Below are 27,912 nucleotides of genomic sequence, written 5' to 3'. Positions count from 1 at the left end.
TTTTAATCAGTAACCTGATGCATCCATCCATCCATCCATTTTCTATACCGCCTATCCCTTTTGGGGTTGTGGGGGGGCTTCAACGGGCGAGAGGCGGGGTACACCCTGAACCGGTTGCCAGCTGATTGCAGGGCAACATGCAAAAATCCAGACAACCATTCACACTCACACCTAGGGGCAATTCAGAGTCACCAGTCAACCCACGCATGCATGGGAAGAACATGCAAACTTCACACAGAAAGGCCCCACCCGGGGATCAAACCTGCAACCTTCTTGCTGTGAGGCACGCGCACTACCTGCTTGCTCCACCGTGCTGCCCTAACCTGATGCAAATTCATTAAAATGTGTTTGCAAGTTCCTGCCCAATCTCCAAATTGTGCTGTCTGGCTAAAATCTTGAAACCCTGGTTAATGAAATTCAAATCATATCTCTCCTCAATTTCTATACTAATTCCCTATCAGTCTGGATTTAGACCTAAGCACAGTACCATTTCTGCAACATCCTTGGTCTTAAATGACATTGCACTTGCCCTGGACAGCAAAAGTCCTGCGCTGTTCTGTTTATAGACTTGTCAAAAGCTTTTTGATTCTGGCACTTGCGATTTAAAGTGGAAACATATCTTCACTTACCAAAAGACAAAGAAGAAGACTTATCTCCATTTTCACAAATCTTTCCCACAATTCATATAGTTTTGTAGTTGCTAGAGAGCAACCAGCACATAGTCCCAAAAGGTGTGTTTTCTGGGTCACATGAGATTCCTGTGGTTCTCACAATTTTAACATTGGAGCAAGACAAACAAAATTACTAACCATCTTGCAATGGCATGATCAGCACGTATCACAAATGTGCTGGTCTTAGAAGCTCAATCAATACAATTAATTGAATAATTAAATTGAATCTGTACTTACCCATGATGCTGCTGATGACAGGGGGCTGCTGTGAAATGAAGATGTTCTCTCCGTTGCCCTTGTACAGTATACCTGGTGGATAGAATAAGCAAAGATAAGAGATAGGAAGGTATAAAGAGCAGAGGGAGACAGCAGACTAACCAGACTAATTGTTCATACTGCATTAACATCTTTGTTGTGATTGACAGCATGGAGGCAAGTTTTTAACGAAGCTGTCATTACAAAGTGCGCTGAAATATAGCACAGATGTCCTCTTTTTATTAAAAACTTTATTGCACATTTGTAAGTGAGGGTGTCATAATGTATCCCCAATGTATCCAAGTGGTATTACTGTAGGTTCCACTACAGTATCGCAAAGATAACTGAACACTTTCCATTTTCCTCAGAGCCTAACTACCAACAAAACAGGACACACACTGCTTCCAAATTTCCATGAACAGTAAACACCACTTTGGAAAGAAGAAAGAAAAAATAAGAAAGAACCATGTCTACTGAAATAAACGTCATCCTTTCTATGGAAGAATAACACAGTTTAAGCAAACAAGTAACTACAGCAGAGGTTGGCATCGGGGTGGCAGGGAATCTAAGAAAACATTAGGAGAGAAAGTGCAATTTTCTTAATTTCTTTGGAGATTCTTCATTTATTTGGCTAGAGATGTTGAAATTGTGAAGCTACCTGCATTCGCACGTATATCCACTGAGTACATATATCATATACATGAGGTAAGTTATAAAAGCACCTGAGACTGAAATAAAAAGAGGAGATACAAGCAGAAAGATGGAAAGATGGAAAGAACAGAGGACAGACAGTGTGAGGTGAGAGGAGGAGAGAGGTGTGGGTTGGTTATCTTGAGAGGAGGTTAATGTGAATGAGTGATGAGAAGATGAAAATAGGAAAAGAGAGGGATGCACTCATTCTTCAAAGTGAGACATCAAAGAGGAACCTCCTGTGGTGAGCTGAATTATTAAAACTCTGCTACCATCTTGGAAACCAGCATGCATTACACTCTGTCTGTCTGTCTGTCTGTCTGTCTGTCTGTCTGTCTGTCTGTCTGTCTGAGTTGATACCTTCCGTTCTTCAATTTAGCATTTGAGAAGCAAACAGTGCTTTGTGGTATTGTTGGTGTTTGTATTGTATTGTGGTTAATGTAGGCACTGCATTTGTTTAATCATGTTTGTTTATATGTAATTATATGTTTATGGATCTTGATGTTATTGCGCCAATGGTTGTTAATGTAGATGCAAACCCTGCTGCCCCTTTCCTTACCTGATTACCTTGTCCCATCCACCTTAACTCAATGTCCTAGATAGACCTGTCCTAGCCAACCTGAGCATGCAATTGGCTGACATGGCAGTGCCATCAGCTGGTCTACTTCACCTGGGCCTTACTGTGCTCACCATATCTCTCTTTCAATGACTGACTTCCGCCCTGCATCTCTTGCTTTTTGTATGCAATGTCATATGTTCGCAGCACATGCCACACATCCATGTATTGTTTGCATTGCGGATATTGTTGATTTCCACACTCCACTGTCCTGTGTTAACCTTAGTTTTAATCAATTACATCTGTTTTTAGCAAGCAATATGACCTGTATTAATGTACATGTGCACCATATAGGCCACAGTAGTTTATTGAGGTTGTCAAATTCTAATCTAATTTTCAATCTATTCTATCAGTTTGACACTTGAGCCAGAAATCGAGGAGTTCTTATATGTATATGTCCGTGGATTTTGGCTGTTATTTGGAAAACAAAGTTTGTTTGTTGAACTGTTAAGGCCTCTGTATGCATAAAAAATCAGGCTTGTCAGATGCTCTAACAGCATCTGAGGGTCCCTCTCTGATGACAGAGACCAGGGGGACAGACTATATCTAACAATTTCTGTAACTTCCTGAAACAGGCGAAAGAAACCAAATAGTAATTGTGAGTTCCATCCACCTGTTTTTATACATTTGGGACATTCTAAATTGGTTGAAGTGTAAAAGTTGGTGTATGGATAAAACAAAATGTGACAAAGTGCAATGGAAACAGTCTTAGCAAATAAATCATGATGTACATGAAGCATGTGACTTAAGCTTCACTCAAACCTCTGTTCCACTGGCCAGACGAAAACATCGGACCAATAAACAAACTGTAATATAACTCAAATTAATGCAGAAAACAGAACATTTCCAGTATGTTTTCCACATGAGTTTCCATCTTTTGAGGTGTGATTTGTGCTCATTTAATAACATCTTCTCACTGGCCCCCATTCTTCTGCAGTGGCTTATGGGCACCCGGCTGTAGAATTAGTGTCATCAACTGTTTCTCTTCATGCACATAATATTCACATAACAGTAATGGAAACACACATGGATTTGCATATTACTTGGCTGATTTAATAGTAAAATTTGCATTATGCTCGGATAGAAATGTGACTGACCTTCACTCTGAACTTCTCCATTTTCATTCTTCACCCAACTATCAACTATCAATCTTCAAATACCACAACTATATCAATTCTTTCTATGTGCAATAATGTCCAAATCAACCATTGTGTTTTACTGAGTTTCACCTGTTTTTCCTTGCTGTTTTTACTGATGCTTCTACTGTCGCACTTTGCTGATGTAACACAGATTTCCTTGCTGTGGGATTTGCAAAGGAATATCTTCTAAAGGAACTACTTCTGTCATTTTTCATGATCATGAATGTCTTTAAGGAGAGACTGTCCAAAGTGTTCAATTTGTCCAGTTGTAACTACAAAGACATGCAGAAGACAGGCTTCTTGGAAAGAGATCAACGAAGCAGCGTGATGGAGCCAGGAGGAGGTCACGACAGCAGGATTTTGAACCCACCTGTGAAATGTGGCCATTTCTAACAGCACTTTCAGATGTGGCTAGACAACCACGCCAATATTTCAGAATTGATTAAAAGTACAGTTTACCTTTGAGAGGGCTGACATATTCTGCTATGATTTACGCATCAATATACTGTCTTATTGTAGTAGACTTCTTTTGTGTTACATAGTGTAAATGCTGTTTTAGAGGATTTTTTCTGACAAAACTACAATTCTGAGCCATTTTTTCCCTCCATTTCTGTAATCCTCTGCAATGAATGCAAACAAAATCTAAGTTCTTCAAAACTAGCATGGCATATTGCTAGAGGTCCTTAAATTTCGTATCAGTTGGTTCCCTTCTCGTCCAACTATTATAGCCTCTATAGCCTTCTCCTTCACCTTCCCTCTATCCTCCTCTCCCTCTATCCCTCTTTCATCTCTACTTCCATTAGTAGGTGCTGATTGATCAACAGAGGCCAAGCCAGCAGGGTTCCATTCATGCTGTGCTGCGATCTACACAAGCAAGCAACTAATGTGTGTGTATGTATATGTGTATGTGTATGTGTGGTAATGTGGAGTGAAGGGAGAGACCAGTGTAGAAAGAAAGAGGAACATTGAATTCTCCTGCTGTGTTAAAAGAGGGAAGTGAGGCTTTCTCACACAGCTTTCTGCGTGTGTGTGCATGTGTGTGCATCAATGGATGCATTTGACCTTGATTTCAAAACTCTTGATCTAGAAAAACCTAGATTTGTGCATTCTTAAAACATCTACGAAGGGTCCTGACACACCAATCCTCAAATCTTCAGTATAAGTTTCACTTGAACACAATGCATTCATAATCCAAAAGCACTGCAGAAAGACAAAAACAAACCAGCCAACAATTTTAGGGCACTGTGGTTTGAAAAAGAACTAAGAATATATATGTTCAACACCTGGTTCCTCTGCTTATAAAAGAAGAAAAGATGGTGAAATTACTGATCAAACTTCTCTTTGTCACTGACTGCTTCTGATGCCAATTCAACAACAAAAAATTAGAGTCAACCAGTGTCAGGTGTGGTCAGCCGCACAGGACCTGATAGTGCCCAATAGCTGACTGACTATGTCAAGGCTGTAACACACACACCAAAACCCAAGCAAAACACACATACACTCATGCACTTACATAACTACTTTACTATTTGAAGGTGAATCTAACTGATAAATGAGTCTTACAATTCTACTCAGTCAGACACACCAAATGCCAAACATGCACACTCAGAATAAACAAGAGTTAAAGGGAGTCAGATAATAATTCACATATCGTCGCTGTCCGATAAAAAACACGCATCTCCACTTTTAACGATTTTGACTTTCCATTGGCTAAGGAATATTCACATTCTCCCCCAGCAACAGGTAGCATTAGCAGAAAGTGCACTTTATGTTAAGGATGTTTTTTTTTCGGCAGAACACCTGCAGGATTTGTAAAATGTAGCCAAATGTATCTGTTCAGGAGGAAACGCTGCACCGTTTCTTGTAACAAAGCATCTTAATAGCCCACCGATACACGTAGGCCGAAAGGTAAGTTTCTGCAGTAATTTGTGTGGTGCAGTGTTACGCAGGAACAGAGAAATTATGACAGGGGTTTAGATGATATCTTTGGGTAAATAACGTTAGGTTTTAAGCAAGGGATAGACGATAAACTCTGTGATTTCCTTGAACCGAGTCAGACTGATGCATGTGCGTTAATACAGTATTAGATGACTCTTCGCCTATATGGACTAATCTGATTTCAACACAAAATACCAAAAAAATCTTAGATTAGGGTAATGTGCTATGTGGAAATGTAGGATAGTCTGCTATCAATAGTTTACGGATTTAGTGGGACATGAACGGGAGACTCGAGGCTCGTAAATGACCGGACATCATTGGACATCAAACTATAGGTTTTCATTTTGAGTCCTAAGTGTGTCTAATTACTGTGTTTTGGGTTTAATTTGTAAGTTAACTGACGAGTAAAACACTTTTTTCATGCTCCTGAAAAAAACGAGTTTTGGAGATACGTGCTTTTTATCGGACAGCGACGATATATACATATAGTATTTATAATGTATGAAGCAGGTTGAACAGCCAAACAGCGGAATAAACTTATGCAGTATTTAAAACGATGGGTCCTCATGGCCAAGGACGAATGTAAATCTTTCAGGTTTGAAAATTATTTTACTTTCGTTCAGTACCAGTGAATAACTTTTCCCTTATCTTAGCAGATGACAGGGGTAAAGCTGGAATGGATTTGCAACCATTTGCAATTTCTTTGGCATTATTCTCTTATTTACTGTAGTATAATTTGAATCTTGAATCTCTTGAATCTGTCATTGGTTGATGTTGTTCAGTAAGAATCAGTATAGCCAACAACATGCCAGTGAAAGTAGCATGAACCCCACACCCCCAAAAAACATGCATCCTTATTCCATAGGGAGCATGATAGGCTATATAAGTAATGCTGCTGTTTCTATTGTTTTCTGAATCAAAAGAAGGACAGCAACATTCTGACTCATCATGCCTACCTGACCAGTCCTCTCCTATACATTTATGTAACATCAGCATGAAGTTGACTGGTGTTTGCAAGGCCAGCTGAAAATTATTACAGATTTCATTTTACATGACATTTGCAAAAATGACATATTAGTAACGTACAGAATTCCACAGATTTCACATACACTAAATTAATGTACCCCCCCCCCCCACACACACACAAAAAAAAGAACAAAATAAATGTCAATTTCAAATACTGAGTCAGTTTCACAAACAGTATTTGTGATCATTTGGTTTATTTAGGACTCTAATCTAATCTAATCTAATCTAATCTAATCTAATCTAATCTAATCTAATCTAATCTAATCTAATCGTATCTAATTGTATCTAATCGTATCTAATCTTATCTAATTGTATCTTATCTAAAATGAGGAAGGAATTGCTTTAAGATACTTAATCCACTTAATTTTTAATGATCATGAAGTTGTAAGGGCTAAGGGCAAATGTTTTCAGTATGCACTTGTGAAAGTTAGAAGAAAAACCGAGAACTGGTAACATAAGAGATGCTTGGAGAGGACTGAACAAAATGATGGGCAGACAGCAGAAACCAGCCCTTCAGTGTGACGACCCTCTCAGCCTCTCAACCAATCAGAGCTCATTTTATTCCAAATTCAATAAGCAGGGTGTCAGTGATGAGTGTGAGGCTGGTTGCACTGGAATGACCTCATGCCCTATGATCGTAGAATTCATCTCTGTGATTCGAAGGTTCAACCCTGCAAAGCTCCTGACCTGGGTAGACTCACAGGAAAATTCTAAAGAAATGTGCAGATCAATTGGGATCTATATTTACAGCCTTGACACGGTACAATACAGCTTCTTAGACCTTAATGTCACAAAGACCAAGGGGCTGTGTCTACGAGGCAATAAGAGAGCAGGCAGCACTGATCCTACATACAGAGCCAATCAGTATGAAGGGCCAACAAGTGGAACAGGTGGTGACAGACTTCTGTCCACCTAAATGTCTGGGAGCAGTAACAAATAATAAACTCCCCTTCATCACAATGTTGGTTATATCTACAAGAAAGCCAGACAGCTCCTTGCTCTTCTCAGGAAACTGAGAGCTGACAGAGGAGTTGACCATGGTCTAAAAATCACTAACTGAGAGTTCTCACATTTAACAGCGTCTCATGGTATGGAAACCTCTCAGTAAAACCAAAGAACAAAGTGACACAGGTTGACAACCAGGTCAGCAAGATCTTTGGAGACAAACAACTCCAACTCCAGGACTTATGTTCTCAATCCATAACCTAAAAGGCAATGCAGGTTTACAATGGCCCCACCCCTCCACTCAGCATCTGAGATGCTGCCATCAGGCCACAGATTGACAGTCCCAGTTCCCTTAGTTATTTTTAAGATTTCATCTTGTTATGCATTGTTGTGTATGGTGCGCAGTGTACCATGTGCCAGTGCCAAAGATGAATTTCCAATTCTATGAAAATTTACTGGATAATAAAGTAATCTGAATATGAATATGAAACATGTGGTTTCTGTTTAAAAAGTACCAACGCAGGAAAATAGGAAGTACTCAACCACCTGTGACTTAAGTGGCCAGTCTGATTTTTTTAGCACAGCTGATAAGTACGCAGTTTGTTAATATGATGTAACAGAAGTGCATGTTTAACTGATTCAGTGTGGACAGAGAGCGTCTGATGGTATGTCACTCAATAGTCAAGATGATGATGGGCAGCGTGACTATGGTTAAGATGGCAATGTACTTGGGGCATAATACTGTATGTGCATCAGTGCTGTAGATGTAACAACATTGCGCTCATGTGTGTCCACACAGCATTGATTATGATGGCTGTCTTGTAGCAGCAAAAACAGGACTACCTCATTTACAAACTAAATGCTGGACATACCGTACAGTTGCATCACTGCCATTTTTATATGGAGATAAATAAGAAGATAAAGCTAAAAATTGAATATGAGACAGTAAATCAGTAAAAAGTAAAACAGTTGGTGTTCCCTGTCAAACCATGAAAACACACTCAGACATGTTATTTCCAAATCTAACACATCACCATCAACATCATTAGTGGAGCGACAAGACAAACTGCAAAGAAAATACTGCAGGACTGTTTGATGATCTCTCTATCAAACACAAACAGAGACACAGACAAGATTTTTCTATGTCCATATAGTGTGTTTTTGTCCCAAAAGGACAAACACACATTGTGCATCGCAGTCCTGTCCCTTCAAGACGTAAAATCACACCCACAGAGACCAGAGCACATATAAACAGAAAATCACGCCCGCATTTTAAATGCACACACACTCACATGCACGCTGAATGGAGTGACAAGGTGTTGAAAGCCCAAGAGGACTGCGGGGAGAGAGGGATGCATAGCAATGTGATGGATGGGGTGACAGATAGAGGACAGCAAGGAAGGGAGGGGGGAGGAGGAGGGACAGGGTTTATAAAGTCAATGTGCCTTTAAAGCTGCAAAATGCATTTTTAAAGTGTGTATCTAAACTTATATGTACCAGGTCTTTAAGAGTGGGTCATCTTAAAAGAATTTTTATTTTTTTTTCTGTCTTTAAAAATAGATCAATACAGGCAACTCTGGAAACAGCACTGGAGTGACAGTAATTCATCCTTTACAAACCAGCTGATTAAAAGGCATTACAATTCCAAACAAGGACAATTCTAAACAAGGAGTGATCAGGATTCAGACTGTGTTGTGTGCTTGAATGTCATGTAGAAAGACCAGTCAGTTAAACCAGTCCACCACTGCTAGCCACTGCAGGCAGGCCAACCAGCCTTCCACCACAAATAACCAGCTTCTCGCAAGGACTACTAATAGTTAGATGTCAAATCATATCAAACTGTACACCTCTGCCACTCACAAGCTCAGAGGCAATGAATCTTAGGGTACTGAATGGGGATTCTTCTTTTCCCATAGCTGCTGTTACATATGCAATCACAAATTTTCTTCTCAAACTGGAGCAGAACAGAGCATGCAGGAGGGGATTATATGAACAGGAGAAAAATATTAAGCTGGAGGAATACAATGGGGAGCTCATCACTGAACAAGTTTTGATCTCTTCACATCTTGATTTTTCATTTTCAAACAAATAAACAAATTTCAGTAAATATTTTGGTAAAGTCAAAGTAGGTTGGTGGAGGTTTCCCTGAACAGAAACATACTTAGTGTATGTAATAATAACTGAATAATAGCACAAATCATAACAGGGATAAAAGGTGTGGAGAAGCATTAAAGCATCAGTGAGCAATTCACTTTCTTCACAGTCTTGAGCCATATCTCACTTCCTCCCTGGTCTCTCTCAGGTTTGTGGTGACAGTGGTTTTGGGATGCCTTGGTAAAAGAATTTTAGCACTGCTTAGTTAGAATGTATAATATTCTGTTGCATTATCTAAAATCATGGCAAGTATACACATTTCTACCATATTAACGATTGTTAAAAATTATTTATGAAGTTGCTTTAGCTGAAATTCCTTATTTATTTGGATGGGAGTAATGTCAAGACACGACACGATATGACATCAACAAGTGAAATTACATTTTTCTGTAGCTCATGATAAGAAAAAGCAGAAGAGGGACTTCTGATTGGAGATCAATGAAAGAAAGAGAGTAAAACACATAATAAAGAAATATAAGGTGAGAATACACTACAAGACTACAAGAAACGAGCAAGCAAAGAGAAGAGAGATGACAGGGGAGGAGAAAGGGAGGAGAGATGGATGAAGGTCTGAAATGACTGTATTTGAGATGAGAAAGCTAAACTATGTGTGAGACAGAGAGAAAGGGAGAGAGAAAGAGATGAAAGGCCAGCAAAAGCACCACTGGGCAGCTGGAGCAAATCCAAGATGCCAACAAGGAACTCACACACACACTTACACACACTATTCAATTCTTTTCCTCCAGTTGGTCCATCAAAGCCTTGATGACAACAATCATTCTGACAACTGCTGAGATTAAAATACTTTTAAACTGCCATAAGCTTTGCCCTCTCAAGAAAAGTTTCATGCAGTGTTGTGTTTCATTACCTTGCAGCATGGACATTATGTTTGTGTATAGAAAGAGTAAAAGTTTGCCGTCATGTCATAGCACCTACCATTTTGTAGGTCCAGGATGTGATGTTTATCCAGCGTCCATCCTCCGATGTTGGAAGCGTCCAGCTCGTAGCCTTGTAAAATGGCTGTTCTTTTCTCCCACAGGATGAGGTCCAGGCAGGATTCATATTCAAACCCAACTGACACTATTGGACACACACAGGACAAGGACACTTTTTCATTTCTTTCCTTTGAGTGTGCTTGTGTTCAAATCAAAACAAAATTCAGTAGTTCAGACAAATCAAACAGACAATCGTCTTGAAAACATGGGGAACCGCAAAATGAACCTCCATCTGTCTGCTTTTAAAACATCCACTGACTCCTGCTGCTAGATCACTGAGGGCCGTTCTGTGACCCAACACACACGCACACACGGATCAATTTTGTTCCTCGTACTGAGAGACTACACCTTGTCAGGTATGCCCGCCTGTATCACTGAGGTACATCACTGTGAAGTCAAGGGGGGAACACTTACTTACTCAATGCACACACACACAAGTGTTTGTACATCTATCCTTGACATAATGCAGTCCCTATCCACTTACCCTAGTCTTACCATCACAGCTAAATGCCTAACCGAAACCCATACCCTAACCCAGGAGTAGGGAAGCTCTTGCCTCTGGCCTGTATATGGCCTGATCCAGCCTGTGAGGCCATTATTAAATAGAAGAAAGCAGAGTTTGGATGCCCAACAAGCAGCTTTCACAAGACCACATTCTGATAGAGACAGTGTTATGCAGGGTTTTGTTTTGTGTTTTGTGATGATAAGAAGCGAGCTAAGAGGCTGAAACCTCATTCAGAAGGAGTGAAACTAAAGCTGTGGCAAGTCATTCATTTGGCGAGAGGTTTCAGGACAAGAAAAGTAAACAAAAGGAAGTGACCATTTTTGCTATGCCATTTTTGCCATTCAATGTAGAACCAGCTGATGTGTCTGACAGCCTACAACATGAAATCACTGAGCTGCAAACCTGATGTTGAGAGAAGCTCTTTTCAAAACTGACTCTTGCAAATGCTCAGTTCCACTAAAGGCTGACATCATCATCATCATCATCATCATCATCATCATCATCATCATCACCACCATCTGACATCAAACGCCTCACCAAAGAGAAGCAATTCCAGTCATCCAGTCAGTTAGTGTGCTATATGTGAGATATATATATATATATAGTACATACTCTGTCGCCCATAAAGTTGGAATAATTTTGTTTTTCAGAACAATCCTCTGTTTTTTTCCTATTCAAATGCATCAGTAATCACTTTTGACCAGGTGCAATGATTACATTATATGTCCAAATTACCCAGGTAAAATGAATTCATGCATAACATTTGTTTGGCAGTGTAAAAGACATTTGCTATGTTTTCTGTTTCCTACCTAAAGCCTGTATGCAATAGGTTCACGTTTTCAGAGTTGTCTGAAATAATTTTCAACCAAATTTGACTATGCCTCCTCCAAAACTACTGGCAATATGTCAGAGTGCTTGCACTCCAACACGATGGACACAAACAAGCCAATATGACTGATTTGCTTGGAATATCCCCAGTTGCGGTCTGTAAAATCCTCAAAGTTCATTGAGATGAGGGTCATTTGAGGCCACGGAACTCCCCAGGACAACCATGACTGACTACCAGACGAGATGATTGGCAACTGCTTAATGTGTGCTGTAGAAAGCAGGAAATGCCAGTAAGCAACCATCCTCGTTTGTGGAGAAGACACCATGGAATCAATATTTCTCACCAAACTGTAAATCAAAGGTTGCTTTAGCATGGTTACCGAGCAAGGCGAATGACCAAGTGTCCACTAGTGATGGGAACTTTTGCCTGCAAGACGACAACACTAGAGCACATAGGGCAGCTGCAGTGAGAGAATATCTTGATGCAGAGGGGGTGCAGCAGATGCCATGGCCCGCTTGTTTCCCTGATATGACCCTATTGAGCATGCCTGGGATGCCTTAGGTCGAGGCTTCAATGAGAGGGACAATATTTCTCAAACTCTACAGGAGTTAGCCCAGGCTCTGACCGAAGAGTGGGACGCCCTGCCCACTGACAACATCAACAAGCTTGTGGACAGTATGTCATGACATCTTAGTGCATTGATCCCTGTCAGGGGTGGCCATACTTGATATTAGTGACTGTATGACATTTGAAAGAGTAATATTGGACATTCATATGCATGAAATCTTCTGAAATATGTGTTTCCTGTTAAACTAACCAAGGCTGAAGAATTACAGCCTTAATCTCACAAAATCACCGTAATCCTGTTGTTTCAATCTGCCCAATTTTGTTTAAGCCTGACTACAGTTAATAAAGGTTAATTGTGATTTCATTTTCATTGTGAAAATGTTTGGAAGAGATTGATTGATAAAGTTTTGAGAAGATATACACTTTATCTGTCAAGAATAAATCACATTGTTACAATCATTTCATGGAAAGAGGTAAAGAATATTTTATTGCAACTTTATGAGCAACAGTGTATATTGCATAAGCATAATAAGCTTTAAAGGTGCTGCTTAATCACCAGTATAATAGTTAAATATGCATGATGTGTCCAAAGTAAACATGTTAAATAACAGTGATCTCAGCATTGACCAAAATAATTGTGATTTAATCATGCCTTAATCAAGCAGCCATGTATTTGATTCAGTGCAATAAAAATATCAATTATAGCTTCTTTCAAGGTTTTGATTTGACTCAATCTGAATAAATCTGTAGGTTAAACAATACAAGTCTTTCCTGATCAATCCTGATACCTATTTGAAATGAACAGATTCTCCTACCTTTATTTCTTTATTTCTCATAATCCCACACAGGAAAACACCACAGGCTACCTTCATCACTTTGACAGGATGATTATGTGTCAGTGTCACCCAGTGCATTGCTGTAATAGCCAAAGTTTGTTTGAGTTAACCTGACATAATGTGTGCCTTGTTTGACTGTTCACTGCCAAAGACCACTGACAGCAGCATGTGCTTCCATGCCTCCCATTGACATAGATCATCTATCCTGCAGTATCCATTATTAATCACTGTCTTGGCCTGTTCATTCATGCTGCCTCCAAACTCTGTCTTGAAGAGGTTGGCAGTTTATATTACAAAGTGTCAGAGTTACTGATGACTTGTCAGAAAGCCAGTCGCTTAAAACAAAACACACCCATCAGTGTTTTGTTTTTTTGTTTTTTTTTGCCAAGAATCACCACTTCAATCACAATCATATGGGATATCCAGAATTCAAAGTCTAAAATTGTATTACATCTTTAATTTAGGAAGAGGGTGAACTGTGGGCGGTAGTGGATTGAATACTTGTATACACCTTTTTGTTCAGACTTTGTTTTATTGTATTTCACAATCAGACCATTCCCACTATTTTATTTGTTACCTCATCTACCTCTCTCCTTTATTTTGCATTTTAACCACAAGGAAAATACAGATTTTTGTCTGTTCAAAACTGGGGCATTCAAACTTTCAAATGAGTTAATTTTTATATGGTCCGATTCCATAATGCCATAATAATAGTGTTAGTAAAGTATCGTGTAGTCTCTGGTGTTCTGTTTTACTGAATTTAAACCATTGTTAGTTGTAAATTGTGCTTTGTCAGTATGAGCCTATTCTTATATTACACTATGCTCCTTTTGTTCTAGGGTTGTGCAAACTAGATTTACATGCATTTTGAGTTGTGGTGATCTAAAACCAGTGTAGGATTTATGACACCTTATTTTCAAAACAGATTTGGAAATTTCAGAAATCAAACCTCTTCCTTGATGTAAGTGTGACTGTTTATTCAGCTGTCGTTGGAGACTTGTTTCTATTGAAAGGCCAGCTCGTTAATGGAGATTTTCTCTCTACTTCTCTCTACTTCCTTCCACACTTCTCTCCTTCTTCCTTTGAATTTCACATTGTGTCTGTTACTTATCCAGTGAAGTTAAACATTGCTGTGCTCTACCAACCATTAAGTCCTTTCAAGGAATTATTGGAGAAATAAAATATCCTCCTATTGAACATCTCTGAAGATGGCCCCCCAACCTTTACTTCTCAGTGACTTTACTGTAACATCCAGACAGAAAAATTCACATCAGGCTTATTACTTCTACTATCTTCTTTTGCTCGCATCTTCACTCTCACTCACTCTCTCTCTCTCTCTCTCTCTCTCTCTCTCTCTCTCTCTCTCTCTCATCCCCTTTCCCACTTAGCTAGTAAGCAAATAAGTTGACCTGATATTCACCAGAAAGGTCAACAGTGATGGAACACTGATCTTTCTGTGACCCCTCTGTATGTCTCTGACCACTTTTTCATATCCTCTTCCCTCCCTGTCTCTCAAACTCTCAAACTTGTTTCTTCCACAAATACTGTCCCTGTCTTGCCTCATCTGTCCTATCAGCTTTCCCCTCACCTGAACTCCTTCTCACTCTGCCACAAACACTTGTCCTCTTCTCTGAACTGTCTATGTCCTCTCGCCTCCCTCTCACCCCTCCAGCTCTGTGGTGGTCTGACTCAGTACGTGCTGACAGAACCACCCAATGGCTGAAAGCAAATTGTGGAAATCCAAGCATCCCGAGGACCTCCTCACCTATTAATCACTTATCTCCCCTTTCTCCACCTCCTTATCTGTAGCTAAACTATCTTTCTTTCAATTCAAAGTTCAGTTTTGAACCTCAAAAAACTCTCTTGTCTCTACCCTCCCAGAGATGTCAAACCAGTGGAGATTTTAAATAAGTATATGTTATTTACTGTTCAGCTTTGCTATTAACAGCAAACTCACCAACTGCCTCAGAGAGTCCATAGACGCGTTGACCATAGGCATCTGTCTTGTCCCAGATAAAGGTATAGGATAGATTTGGTTGGGCAGGGAACCATTTCTGGAAAAGGCGACCCACCACGGCTACCATCAGGTGAACCTGGAGAAACAGCACTACTAGTGGTTATGAGGACACTTACTATAAATAATATTATGTCATATTAAATATCTCACCTTCATCAGGTTGAATGGTATTGATGACTGTGTCATGGTAACTTTGAGGACCGGTTTATATCCTGCAGCTCTGGAGCTCAGGTATACAAGGTTTAGGTCACTGCCCGGTATTGAGGTTTCTTCTTGTAAAACCTGGTATAAAATAACACAGAAAACATATTAGCACCTAACAGTATTTCCTATAACCTGTTTGGTATCTGAAGCATCATATTCATAGGGAATGAATTGGCAAGCATCTTTATACAGCAGCTAGCACTACTAGAAGGGACAATGCTCAAAAGAGACACAAAACAAACAACCCACTACTTTCTGAAACCAACCAGTCAAGTTCCAGTTTACCTCCATGTCTGTCCAGACTAATATAATATGTGATGATGACTTCATCATTCAAATAAAATGCACAAAGTATTTTTTTAGAGAAATGGAAGTTATCATAATACTGATATGTATGATTCCAGTGAGAAACACATTGTCTTCATTTAGAGACTATTTTTACAGAGGAATACAGAGGGCTATAGAGAGTTTCATCCCATGATGCAACGGCAATCACCTGAAGCTCAATATCAGCAAAACCAGTGGGCTTGTGGTGGATGACAATGCTTCAAAGATGGATGTTGCTGCAAAGAAGCTACAAACCTTCATATCTTCAACCCAGCACCATAATCACCACAGTTTCAAGGTGGACACCCAAGATTAGTGTCACCAATCCAGTATCTGACCACATATGTAATATGGTCACAATCTCCCCTTCTGTTCACGTTACGGTGTTGAAAAATGGCCAGAAAAGTAGTTTACAACATTATGATGTTACATTGAAGTTGACCTTTGTTCTTATGGATATAAAATGTCATCAGTTCTCAATTTATCTTACGACACATTTCCGTGAAAATTTGTCATGTCAATTAGCTTATGATTTCTTGAGTTATATTCAATTCTGTTTTGTGTCATCATGGTGACCTTGACCTTTGACCCCCAAATACTAATCAGTTCATCCTTGAGTCCAAAGGGACATTAATGCTAGATATAATGAAATTCCCTCCAGGAGTTTCTGAGGTATTGTGTTCAGCAGAATGTAAGAATGTAAACATCTGAAGCTGGTGACCTGAAAACATCATGCATCTGGCCACGGCTGTCACTGGTGTGGAGGCATAAAAAATGTAATTCATTGTGATATTGACAAAAATGCGTAATCAGCCTAATTTTGGATCTCCTACAAAATAATTAAGAACACAATATGAACAGCCAATATATCATCCTGCCTTAAGTTGAACCTGAAAAGGGTGAGCCAGACTAAATCACAGCTCTGTCACTAGGCCGCAGCATAAAGCAGAGGACATGCAACATGTCCCTACATCACTGATGATATGGTTATCACTGTGTCAACAGTGGGAAGGCACACAGTTGTTGTAGGAATTAGATGACTTACTAATCCTGGGAATCAGTCTACAGTATGAATTGTAAAACTCTTTATGGCCCTTTGTCACTGAGGGGAGAAAGAGGATCAAAGGACATTCAGTGGGGGACACTGGATAGAGGGGGAAGGTAAAGGTACAATTCACTGTACCTGAGGAGTTTATGGTATAGTATAAACCCTAAAGAAACGGATGAGTGAACTCCCCCAAATGGTCGTTGTCTTTGAAGGAAGGTTTATGATTACCAGGTGTGTGTGTGATAACCATCTGTCCTTTTGTTGAAAAGTATAAAAGCCAAGACATTGTGGAGATCTGCAGAGAACACTCTGCATGAGTCTTCCCTCCATGCTGCATGTATTAAAGAGACCTGATTCATCACACCGAGTCTATAATTCTTCAGAGAATTAGCAACTCTCAACAAGCAACAAGGAGAATTTCCCTTACATTGTAAGGAGGAGTGAGAGGGCAGCAGCATGGTGGCAAACTAGCAAAGTCACTGAAAACAAGAAAGACATTTAATCTTTATCAACTTTACCAAGGACGATGGACAGGATTAAAAATGGAAACTTTTGGATTTTTTTTAAATTGGAATTCTGATATTCTTTTTTTTTTTTTGGATTGAATTTGGATGAGACAAATTGGAAACAGGCCAGTTTAACAGTTTATCCAGATCATCTCATTCACTTTATTTCCACATAAGTCCAAACATGGTTGCAGCCAAAATGTAAGTATCCGTCATTGCACAGAGAAACTGCATGTGCACCTTCAGCAAGCACTGTAGGTCAACGCTGAACCAATAAGTCAGTCTCTGATGGGTGTTCACCAAGACAGTTTGGATAAAATTTTTACTCTTGTGTTTTCTTCCAAATGGGATTGACTAACCTGTCTTTTTGGCAATGTCGAAGCCAGAGAAATTATTTAATATAAATAAATACCAAAGGGTTGAAGTGGGTCATTGGTGGCACCAGTGTCTCAGAGCAACAAGGTCATTATTCTCGTCCTGGTTTTCTTCTGCATGTAAATTGCTTGTTTGTTACGTTGACTTTTTACAGGTGATATGGTTTCCTACTACGAGCCCAAAGCCATTCATATCTGGTGAATATACTGCCTATGTGAATGCATTAGGAGTTGTCTCCCTTAATGTTAGCCCTGTGATGGTCTACTCTACATGATTTCATAGTGTTTCTCCTTTCAGGTTGAAGGTTTGCTTATTCCATGGACACCTTGGCATGACTCAAAATACACACATTCAGTGTTTAAATAAGGGAAAAATTTTATATAAAATCTCGAACATGGTTTGAGATCAAAGTTAGATATCTCAACTCAGCACAAAGAGGACAGAAGTTGAGTAGGCAAGGAAACCTTTGATGAAGAGTCAGACTCTGAGAAAAAGGAGATGGGGAAGAAATATATATGTAAGGATGCAAGAAAAGCTCCTCGGGGAATGATCCATTTGAACTGTTCGCGTGTTATATTTCTCAACTGCACTATTGCCTTTTCATTAGCCAGGCATTTAGTGTTCATTATAGTTCCATTACATCCCGTTTAAGTCTGCCCTTTTCACTGCCCTCCTCTCTAATGGACTTAGCTCTACCAAAATCTAAGTGGTGTCTTTCCATTCGCTTGCTTTTGATCTGCACACACACACACACACACACACACAGACACACACACACACACACACACACACACACACACACACACACACACACACACACACACACGTCACACAAGTCACACGCTTTCCTTTCTCTTTCCCTTCATCACAGATAGACAGGCACATACACATACACACTTGTCAAATAAAAAATAATTATGGAGCGCTGGTTCAGGGTTGTAAAAATATAAAAACAGACATGGAGTTCTGTCATCTGTTTCATTTCCTCTGTGGGCTGACTAATGCAACGTGACAATTAAGAGACACACACACACACACACACACACACACACACACACACACACACACACACACACACACACACACACACCTCTGCTTCTCTCTGTATTCCACTCTCAATCTTTCCTGCATTCACACTTTCTCTTACACATAATGCACACATACACACACACTACACGAAGATAACATAGTGTAATGTGTATGCAATTAGAACATTCCCCTATGATGAGCCTCAGTAGCCTGCCAGGAGAAGCATGTTATTAGGCTTATAGGCAATCAGTGGCAGGACACAGGGCGGGCCTCCTTGTGTGTGTTCATGTGTGTGTGTGTGTGTGTGTGTGTGTGTGTGTGTGTGCGTGTGTGCATATACCACTGGTTTCCTATAAAAACAATCACTCTAGAGCCAAAGCTCCTCAGCTGTGGTAACTATGTGTGTGTGTGCCACTCCACTGCAACCTCATGAAGCAGACTGAGAGAATCTCAATACCATGCACAGCAGTCATCAAACAAAAAGGTGGCTACTCGGTAGAATTGGTTGTTGTGAGTGCACTTGAAGATAATATCCAAAGTTTTTGAAATTTTCTAGATTTACTGATCTTCATGTCTTAAAGTGACGATGGACTGTTTTACTTTAATTGGTTGAGCAGCTCTGGCCATAACACGGTTTAATACCAACACTACGTTGGCATAACACAGCTAATGGCCTCAAATGCACTAAGAACACGAAAAAATTCCACAAACTTTTGTTACCATTCTAAGTGACAACCTTATGAAGCTGCTTAAGAAAATGGCAATAGTGTGAAAAACTTAAAAATATCTAAAAAAAAAACCAAAAAAAACCTTCAAATTGTACAGAACAAAGCAGTGCTGCCATATTCATTCTTGCTTGTTCTTTCTGCACTAATATGTTTGAGATGCATTAACAACTATCCTCACTACCTGTGGAGGCTACATTAAAGCCAAGTTTTCTATTATTCATGCAATCTGTCATATGGAAGAATACACAACACTAAATATCATTTTTATCATGGGTATAGGACACGCCAAGTAAGGACTAGTCAGCTGGTAGTCTTCGAAAAAACTACATAATGAGAACTGTTCTATACAGATGTTCTTCATCCTGTAACACGTAAACAGCAACAATAACGCTCAAACAGGCCAAAATAGACTTTCACTCAAGAAGTCACTTAAACTTAAACTGAGTCATCGCTGTTATTTGTATTTCAGCTGCTTTGGTACACTTTTGTCTGTTTTTAGTTATTTTTGTTGCTGTGTGTTTTTAACGATTTTGTTTTGATTTCCGTAATGGATCACTGTTTTTGGTTGTTTTAGGAGTAGAATTATTTCATTTGCTTTCTGATCTTTATACTTGGCTTGTACTGAACACCCATCCAGAGTGGCTAACACATGGCAGGCAATCATGACAATCCTGATCATGAAAGATCCCCTCAAGGGTAAAACACCTTCAAACTATGTCCAATAACATGTCTCTTCACAACATGTAAGCTCCTTGCGGGCATCATAGCAGCTAAGTTGACTAGACACGAGTCAACATGTGAGCCAAGCTCAGAAAGGCACTGGAAACAACACCAGAGGATCAAAGCACAAATGTGTTTATTCATCTGATAACTTTAACTGTCCATGACAAAATGATTGTTTGACCACTGACCACTGACAGGAAATCTTATTTTTATTGACAGTATTGAAAGTATTGGCTGTGGAAACTGGTCTAGTTACTAAAAGGCCATTTCTGTGGATAATTACCTGTGTTTCAGGTATGATGGGCCCATCCTCAGGTGTACTTTTGTAAAACGTAGACAGAGGAGAGGCAACGATGACAGGACTGGGTCTGATGAAACCACTCAGGTCACAGCTAGGAATGTCATTCTCCTCCTGAAACAGCCAGACAGAACGTGTGCCAGTTAGCCACTGATGCATCAATTCATTGACTGTGAAACAATGAGTTCACTTGCTTATTCAGCTAGCGTGTCAGTGTCACTCAAATATGTCAGTGTATACGTTATTAAAAAAAATTGGTAAACAAGTCATTATGTCAGAAGCAAATTCAATAACTTTGATCAGTCAGTGTAAAACAACAAAAGTCAAATAAGGAAGCTTCAAAATGGTGTACGCTGGAACATGTAGAGCAAAACTGTATTTTCTGTCAGGCTGTTAGTTCTTCTGCCCACCATGGTGACAGACAAATATCTGGACAGCAGTGTCATCGCTCACCTTCTTCATGACCAACGTATCCATCACATAGAAGACATTCCACGGCACCCACACAGTTCTGTACTGAGTGAGGAAGGGAGCACGCTCAAAACTCAGTGTCAGGGATGCCCCACCATTCGATAGGAGATCGAACCTGAGGCACATCAATAACAAACAAACAAAAAAATTGTACTGTAAGTACTAAAAAACAGCTGAAGAATAGCGTTATTAAACTAAATTGTTTGTTTTTGTTTCAACTTTTCTGACTGAGTTGTTTTAACCTGAAAACTCTTGGAGCACGAAACAGGATTTTCCCTCAAGAGCTGTACAGTGAACTAGCTCTTAACTGTTGAACTGGGAGGTTGTAATTGGCTCATTTGAATACTATGAGTGCGCTTGTGCCTTTGTGAATTTACAAGCTTTTTCCCAGTGAGCGTGTATACTGTGTGCCGATCATTACATATACATATGTTGTTGAATGTGCGTGAGAATGTGTTTGTATGTCTTTTGTTCTTCCATGTGTGTGTGTGTGTGTGTGTGTGTGCACGTGTGCATGCGTGTGTACTGGAGTGTGTGTTCTGCAGTGTTTCGTGCATTCTTGTGAATCCATAAGATGGATGGGGGGTGGTGGGCAGAGCAGAGTATAGATGTGGTTTAAGTGTATTCCTTTTGTTTTGCTGAACTGGCTTTTCATCAAGTGTTCTATGCAATGTATAAAGGTTATTTCTGAAGTAACCTCTTATACTTTCAAAAGGAGATAAAATGACTTCACCTCCAGACTTCAACCTCTAAAAAGTGAAGTACTCATGTTTTCTGCAGCGTTGTGTCATGATGAATAAACTGTCTTTTAATTTAGTTTACAAACACAATGAATGAAATATGTCATTGTTTAGGTTGATTGTTTACAAATGTGCCACAGAAATCATTGTTTGACTGCAGTACGATTTATTGTAGCAATGTGTTGATGTTGTTGTTGCCGTTGTAAAATACTCTAGAAACACACACCTGTGACTGCACTGCATCAGTGTCACTGCGCCACAGAAACCATTTCAAAATGTCAGTTTGGTGATAATTCTTATTCACTGGGTACGTTGAGAGTAGATGAGTTGCAGAAAGACGTAAGATAAGATAAGACTTACACTTGAGTGAATTTGTCAGTTTTGGTATGTTTGGTCTACGGGGGCAGTTTTGGACTGTAAAGTCTCACATGTCTGTGAAGATTCTCTTAACAATACAGGTGCTGGTCATAAAATTAGAATATCATGGAATCAGTTGATTTTTTTCAGTAATTCCATTCAAAAAGTGAAACTTGTATAATGTATACATTCATTTCACACAGACTGACATATTTCAAGTATTTACTTCTTTTAATATTGATGATTATACCTGACAACTAAAGAAAACCCCCAAGTGAGTATCCCAGAAAATTAGAATATTGTGGAAAAGGTCAATATTGAAGATATCTGGTGCCACACTCTAATCAGCTACAGTAATTAACTCAAAACACCTGCAAATGCCTTTAAATGGTCTCTCAGTCTAGTTCTGTAAGCTACACAATCATGGGGAAGACTGCTGACCTGACAGATGTCCAAAAGACGATCATTGACACCTTGCACAAGGAGGGCAAGTCCCAAAAGGTCATTGCTAAAGAGGCTGGATGTTCACAGAGCTCTGTGTCCAAGCACATTAGTAGAAAGGCAAAGGGAAGGAAAAGATGTGGTAGAAAAAAGTGTACAAGCAATGGGGATAACCGCACCCTGGAGAGGATGGTGAGACAAAACCCATTCAAAACTGCGGGGGAGATTCACAAAGAGTGGACTGCAGCTGGAGTCAGTGCTTCAAGAACCACCACTCACAGACGTATGCAAGACATGGCTTTCAGCTGTCGCATTCCTTGTGTCAAGCCACTCTTGAATAAGAGACAGCGTCAGAAGCGTCTCACCTGGGCTAAAGACAAAAAGGACTGGACTGCTGCTGAGTGGTCCAGTCATGTTCTCGGATGAAAGTAAATTTTGCATGTCCTTTGGTAATCAAGGTCCCAGAGTCTGGAGGAAGAGAGGAGAGGCACAGAATCGACGTTGCCTGAGGTCGAGTGTCAAGTTTCCACAGTCAGTGATGGTTTGGGGTGCCATGTCACCTGCTGGTGTTGGTCCACTGTGTTTCCTTAGGTCCAAGGTCAATGCAGCTGTCTATCAGGAAGTTTTGGAGCACTTCATGCTTCCTGCTGCTGACCAACTTTATGGAGATGCAGATTTAATTTTTCAACAGGACTTGGCACCTGCTCACAGTGCCAAAGCTACCAGTACCTGTTTTAAGGACCATGGTATCCCTGTTCTTGATTGGCCAGCAAACTCCCCTGACCTTAACCCCATAGAAAATCTATGGGGTATTGTGAAGAGGAAGATGCGAGATGCCAGACTCAACAACGCAGAAGAGTTGAAGGCCACCATCAAAGCAACCTGGGCTCTCATAACACCTGAGCAGTGCCACAGCCTGATCGACTCCATGCCACGCCGCATTGCTGCAGTAATTCAGGCAAAAGGAGCCCCAACTAAGTATTGAGTGCTGTACATGCTCATACTTTTCATGTTTATACTTTTCAGTTGGACAACATTTTTAGAAATCCTTTTTTTGTATCAGTCTTAAGTGATATTCTAGTTTTCTGAGATACTGAAATTTAGATTTTCATTAGTTGTTAGTTTAAAATCATCAAAATTAAAGAACTAAACATTTGAAATATATCAGTCTGTGTGTAATGAATATACAAGTTTCACTTTTTGAATGGAATTACTGAAATAAATCAACTTTTCCATGATATTCTAATTTTATGACCAGCACCTGTACTTCCAAGTGTATAGTGCTTAGAAATATGGTTTCAGCAGTTATGTTGGCCTATGGGTACATAGGCAATTGGTAAAATGTCTGATGTATCTGGACTGTGTCCAGTGTTCACTTAGTCATTACACTGAAATAGGCACAGAAGTAACTTTACTACACTTGTGGAACCAGAGGGACTGCACTGAAAGATAGAAAGTAGACAATGACTGATCTGATATAAACAGTGTACCAGGACATACTGCAGTGCACAGCTGTACACAGTTTGTTTCAGTTCATGCCGGCCACAGATGTGCAGTCAGGACTGTGAGGTGTGGTATATCATATCTATTATATCAGTGTAGGAAATGACAGAGCGCTGGCAGCTTTGGATACATAATCTGTCTTCCTGCTCTACAGTGCCCTGGTAGTATTTGGTAGTTCTGTCGTTGATAATTTCCATTACTGAAGTTTATTTCGTGAATTGGGAAGGCATCTGCTTTAAGATATAAGGGGTCAGGTGAAACCATTTAGGGAAGGATGTAAGACAAATAGAAAACAAGAGGTTACAAATACTGTGTAGAAATATAAAAAATACACACATGCCATCCTTGCGCGTTACAGTGTGTCCATGTTCAGGATAGTGGACAAATGTCACATTGACTCCAATCAGAGGTGTTCCATCAGCTGTCAACACCTGACCTCGAATGATCGACACCAAACTGGAGAGAGAGACAGACAGAGATAGTAGTGAGAGTTTTTTTCTATTACTAAAGGTGCACTGAGTTAAATAGAAAGAAACCCCGGTTTATTTGACCTGAGTTTCTGTGGTTGAGCAAAAGCAGTCCTGGAAAACTGTCTTGGGCCAGACATAGAGAAATACAATACTCACAAACTTACACACAGAAACACCCCGCAGCCTTTCTTATCATCATTGTTACTCCTTGTGAGGGAACTGCAGAGTGCAGTGAAGCATCACTTAAAACAACAACTGGGGTGGTAACTGCTGAGCTGTGCCACTGGGAGCACTGTAATGGGACAACACTGATTTTACAACAGCACTCATAGCATGCCTGCACATCCTCATCACACTCCTTTGCATAGTATTACACCACACACACACACACACACACACACACACACACACACACACACACACACACACACACACACACACACACACACCTTTATATTTCACCTTTTTTAATATAAACACATTTTTCACTTTCCAAATGGCATGGTTGACAACTTTGACTGTAACATATAGATGTTGGTGTTCTGTTCATTCTGAATGGTTCAAAGCTGTGTTGACATCAGCGCTGATTTGGAGCAGAAAAGCTTTAAATCTGACCATTTAAAAATAAATCTAATAATTTAGTGTATCCATGAGGAAAATAAATCCTCAGAAACAATATTTAAAGCATCATCAAACTCCAAAACACCAAAGAAATGAAATGCAGTGTGATTGACCCTGATGATGACCTGCAAATGATTTTTACATCTGTCACAAAGAACTGATGAACGTCTGCTGAACCTATTGCTCACTTGACCTCTGGGTCATAAAGAAGGTGCTGGCCTGGCACTAATGGAACGTTAAGTGATAAGTGAACAACTTATAACACACTGGCCTCAAACTAACCCAAACTAACTCAAAGTGGAATGTGGGGAGTGTTTCATTGTAAATGCATGAACAAAGGGCAGAGAAACTGAGTGCAAAATTGAAATGAACATTAAAGCTGCAGTATGTAACTTGCATGAAAGTAATTTTTTGTCATATTTGCTAAAACTGTCCCTATGCCCAGACAGCAGTACATGAAACATGTAATCTGTGGAAAAAACTGGCTCCATTGGGCCCACTTACTGCTCCTACTGCGATTTGCAAGAATCCACCGCGGCCAACACAAAACAACCAATCAGAGCCAGAGGAGCGTCTGAGGGAGTGTCAATCACTACTCACACACGCTGCAAACTGCCCCCTTCCTTCGCTCATGCTGTCAGCTGACGCTCAGTCAAACAGCTCTGTGAGAGGCGTCAGGAGTCTAGTGAAAGCTATGGTGGAGCAACAGCCAATCACAAAGGAGAAACTGCCCATACCGCCGCTGCCAACAACAGCATATACGGCTAAGACAACAAATAACCAGAAAGCTAATATGGTCATTGTTACAGTAACACTCTGCAGTGCGTACGGTATGTTAGTGACTGTGATGTAGTGGCTGGGCAGAGTTAGCTTGTTTCCGATGCTAAGGCTAACGTTACTGGCTGTCATGGCAGCTGCGCAGACGGCGCAAGGGGCTTGGAGGCAAGGATGAGTGCAGCGGAGAGGGAGGGGGAGTGACGGGTTCAAATTTTCGGGCTAAGTCTGCTCTCTTCTCGATCTTACCTGCTGCAGCTTTAATTGATGTGTTATGTGTTATTCACCATAAAAAAAGAAAAGTGTAAAGTTTTGAGTTGACATGCTGATGCAGGGACAATTAAACCCTGAACCAAGTGGGACTTCAGAAGAAGACATCATCATCGCTCACCATTTTCTTGTAATGAGAGAAACTCAGTCATCAGTGACATTTTTCGTAATATGGAACTCACACTGATTTCTTTTTTTTTTCTTTTGCCTAACCTTAAACGTGTGTCAAAGGTTACATAATATTATGTATTAGCCTATTAGGACATGCTCCATGTCCTCACTCCACTGTTGTAGCTAAATGCCATGTGTTCAGACTTTTAATGTGTAAATGTCTGACAAGAAAACTGATCATGGCCTGTGATGAAAATAATGAATGTAAGGTTGTAATGGAAACTCTATCTGAAGTAGAGACACACATTTTGTCTGTTTGGAGCGGTGACAAACTCTGCCATCACATCTGTAGCGCATCCCAGTGGGGGTGTGTGTGAAGCAGTCAATCCTCCCGTTTTTCTCAGGATTCTCCTGTATTTTACCCTTCTCTCCCACTTTCTTTCCATTTAAAGGTTTTCCTGTAAATCTCCCATATTTCTAAGCTTTCTAAAAAGTTAGTTTTAAAGTCATTAGCTGTAACATCTAGTGATGAAGAGTCTTTCACTCAAATGACACCTGCCAATAAAAATAAGAACATGAACATGAACATGAACATGAACATGAACATGAACATGTTAACATGAACATGAGCAAGAGCAAGAAGATGGATCAACGTGAGAGGTAGTTCAAGAAGGCTGAAAGTTTACATCTCATCAAATGGGAGGAGGCTTGCCTGTACTTGATGAAGAACAGTGCGGGTCAAAGTTCACAGTATTTCACTTTTTAGAGAGGTATCCGACTGACCACATCATTGTAGTCACTAACTGGAGGAACTCGTTAACCCAGTCCTTGTTACTCTGATATTTTAAAGCAAGTGGTTGCCTAGTGGTGACTGTAGGATTCACTGTGAGTACTCTTGTCTAAATGTAAGGGCTCTGTGGAGAGAGTGGTAGGACCGCCCAGGGCGGGGTACCAGAAAACTTCCCTTATTTTTAAATTCCAGTGTTGACAGGTTTATTGTGAAGATGTTATCACTTTGCTGCCTGCTGAGAGAGACAGCTGACTCAAGCCGAAGTCGTCACATGAGACTAGAAATGCCAGAAAATGCCTGAAAGCTCCAGGAGGCTCCACATGACAGAAAGAGACATATGAGCTGGCCCAGCTGCAACGTGGAACCGAGTGCACCAAAGAATGTCTGACAGTGAGAATCAACACTGCTTCTCCTCTCCTCCCCTTCAGAGCAACCTCTTCCCTGTTACCCAAACCAGGTGAAACTCTACTTTTCCTTGGGGTATATTGGAGTTAATGCTTGAGATGACTGATAGTGCTGAAGAGGTTATATGTAGTATCTCCTATAAATCTGGTAATAATATTGAAGTGAATTGAAGTTTTTCACTCATGCTTCAGCCTCTCAGCTGCTAAATGGTGCATTAGTGTGAGTTCACCCATCAGTGCTTAAATTTTTTCTCCTGTGTTATCTTTTATACACTGGTCCTCACTCAGTCATTAATTGTTTGTGCTGTACTCATACTTTCATTCATGCATGCATTAATCACTCATTGCTGTATTCATTACCCTTGTCCTTATTTATTTATAGTTGTATTCATCCATTCATTTGTGCATGTGTGTAGACTTAATAAACCTTTCATTTTTACAGAAACTGGTTATATGAGTTTCTGTGTAAGAAGTGTTGAAGTTACTGTACACAAGTCAAGACTGAATAAAGTCAGGGGCTATTGAGTACCCTTATTTAA

General features: G+C 40.0%; 1 protein-coding gene across 2 annotated transcripts in view; it reads right to left on the bottom strand.

Moving 5' to 3' along the window:
- tenm3 (teneurin transmembrane protein 3) overlaps positions 1-27,912 on the bottom strand; it is a 327,457-nt gene that overhangs the window by 97,071 nt on the left and 202,474 nt on the right. For both annotated transcript variants that reach the window (XM_070970867.1, XM_070970875.1), the window contains 7 exons: positions 24,270-24,389; positions 20,875-21,007; positions 20,407-20,535; positions 15,334-15,465; positions 15,124-15,259; positions 10,371-10,514; positions 909-980 (listed from right to left, as the gene is read on the bottom strand). In XM_070970867.1, the coding sequence (XP_070826968.1) occupies positions 909-980; positions 10,371-10,514; positions 15,124-15,259; positions 15,334-15,465; positions 20,407-20,535; positions 20,875-21,007; positions 24,270-24,389 (866 nt within the window). The remainder of the gene's footprint in view (positions 1-908; positions 981-10,370; positions 10,515-15,123; positions 15,260-15,333; positions 15,466-20,406; positions 20,536-20,874; positions 21,008-24,269; positions 24,390-27,912) is intronic.

The sequence above is a fragment of the Chaetodon trifascialis genome, chromosome 2 (genome assembly GCF_039877785.1).
Source record: "Chaetodon trifascialis isolate fChaTrf1 chromosome 2, fChaTrf1.hap1, whole genome shotgun sequence".
Classification (NCBI taxonomy): Eukaryota; Metazoa; Chordata; class Actinopteri; order Chaetodontiformes; family Chaetodontidae; genus Chaetodon; species Chaetodon trifascialis.
This window is presented reverse-complemented; position numbering and strand designations above follow the sequence as displayed.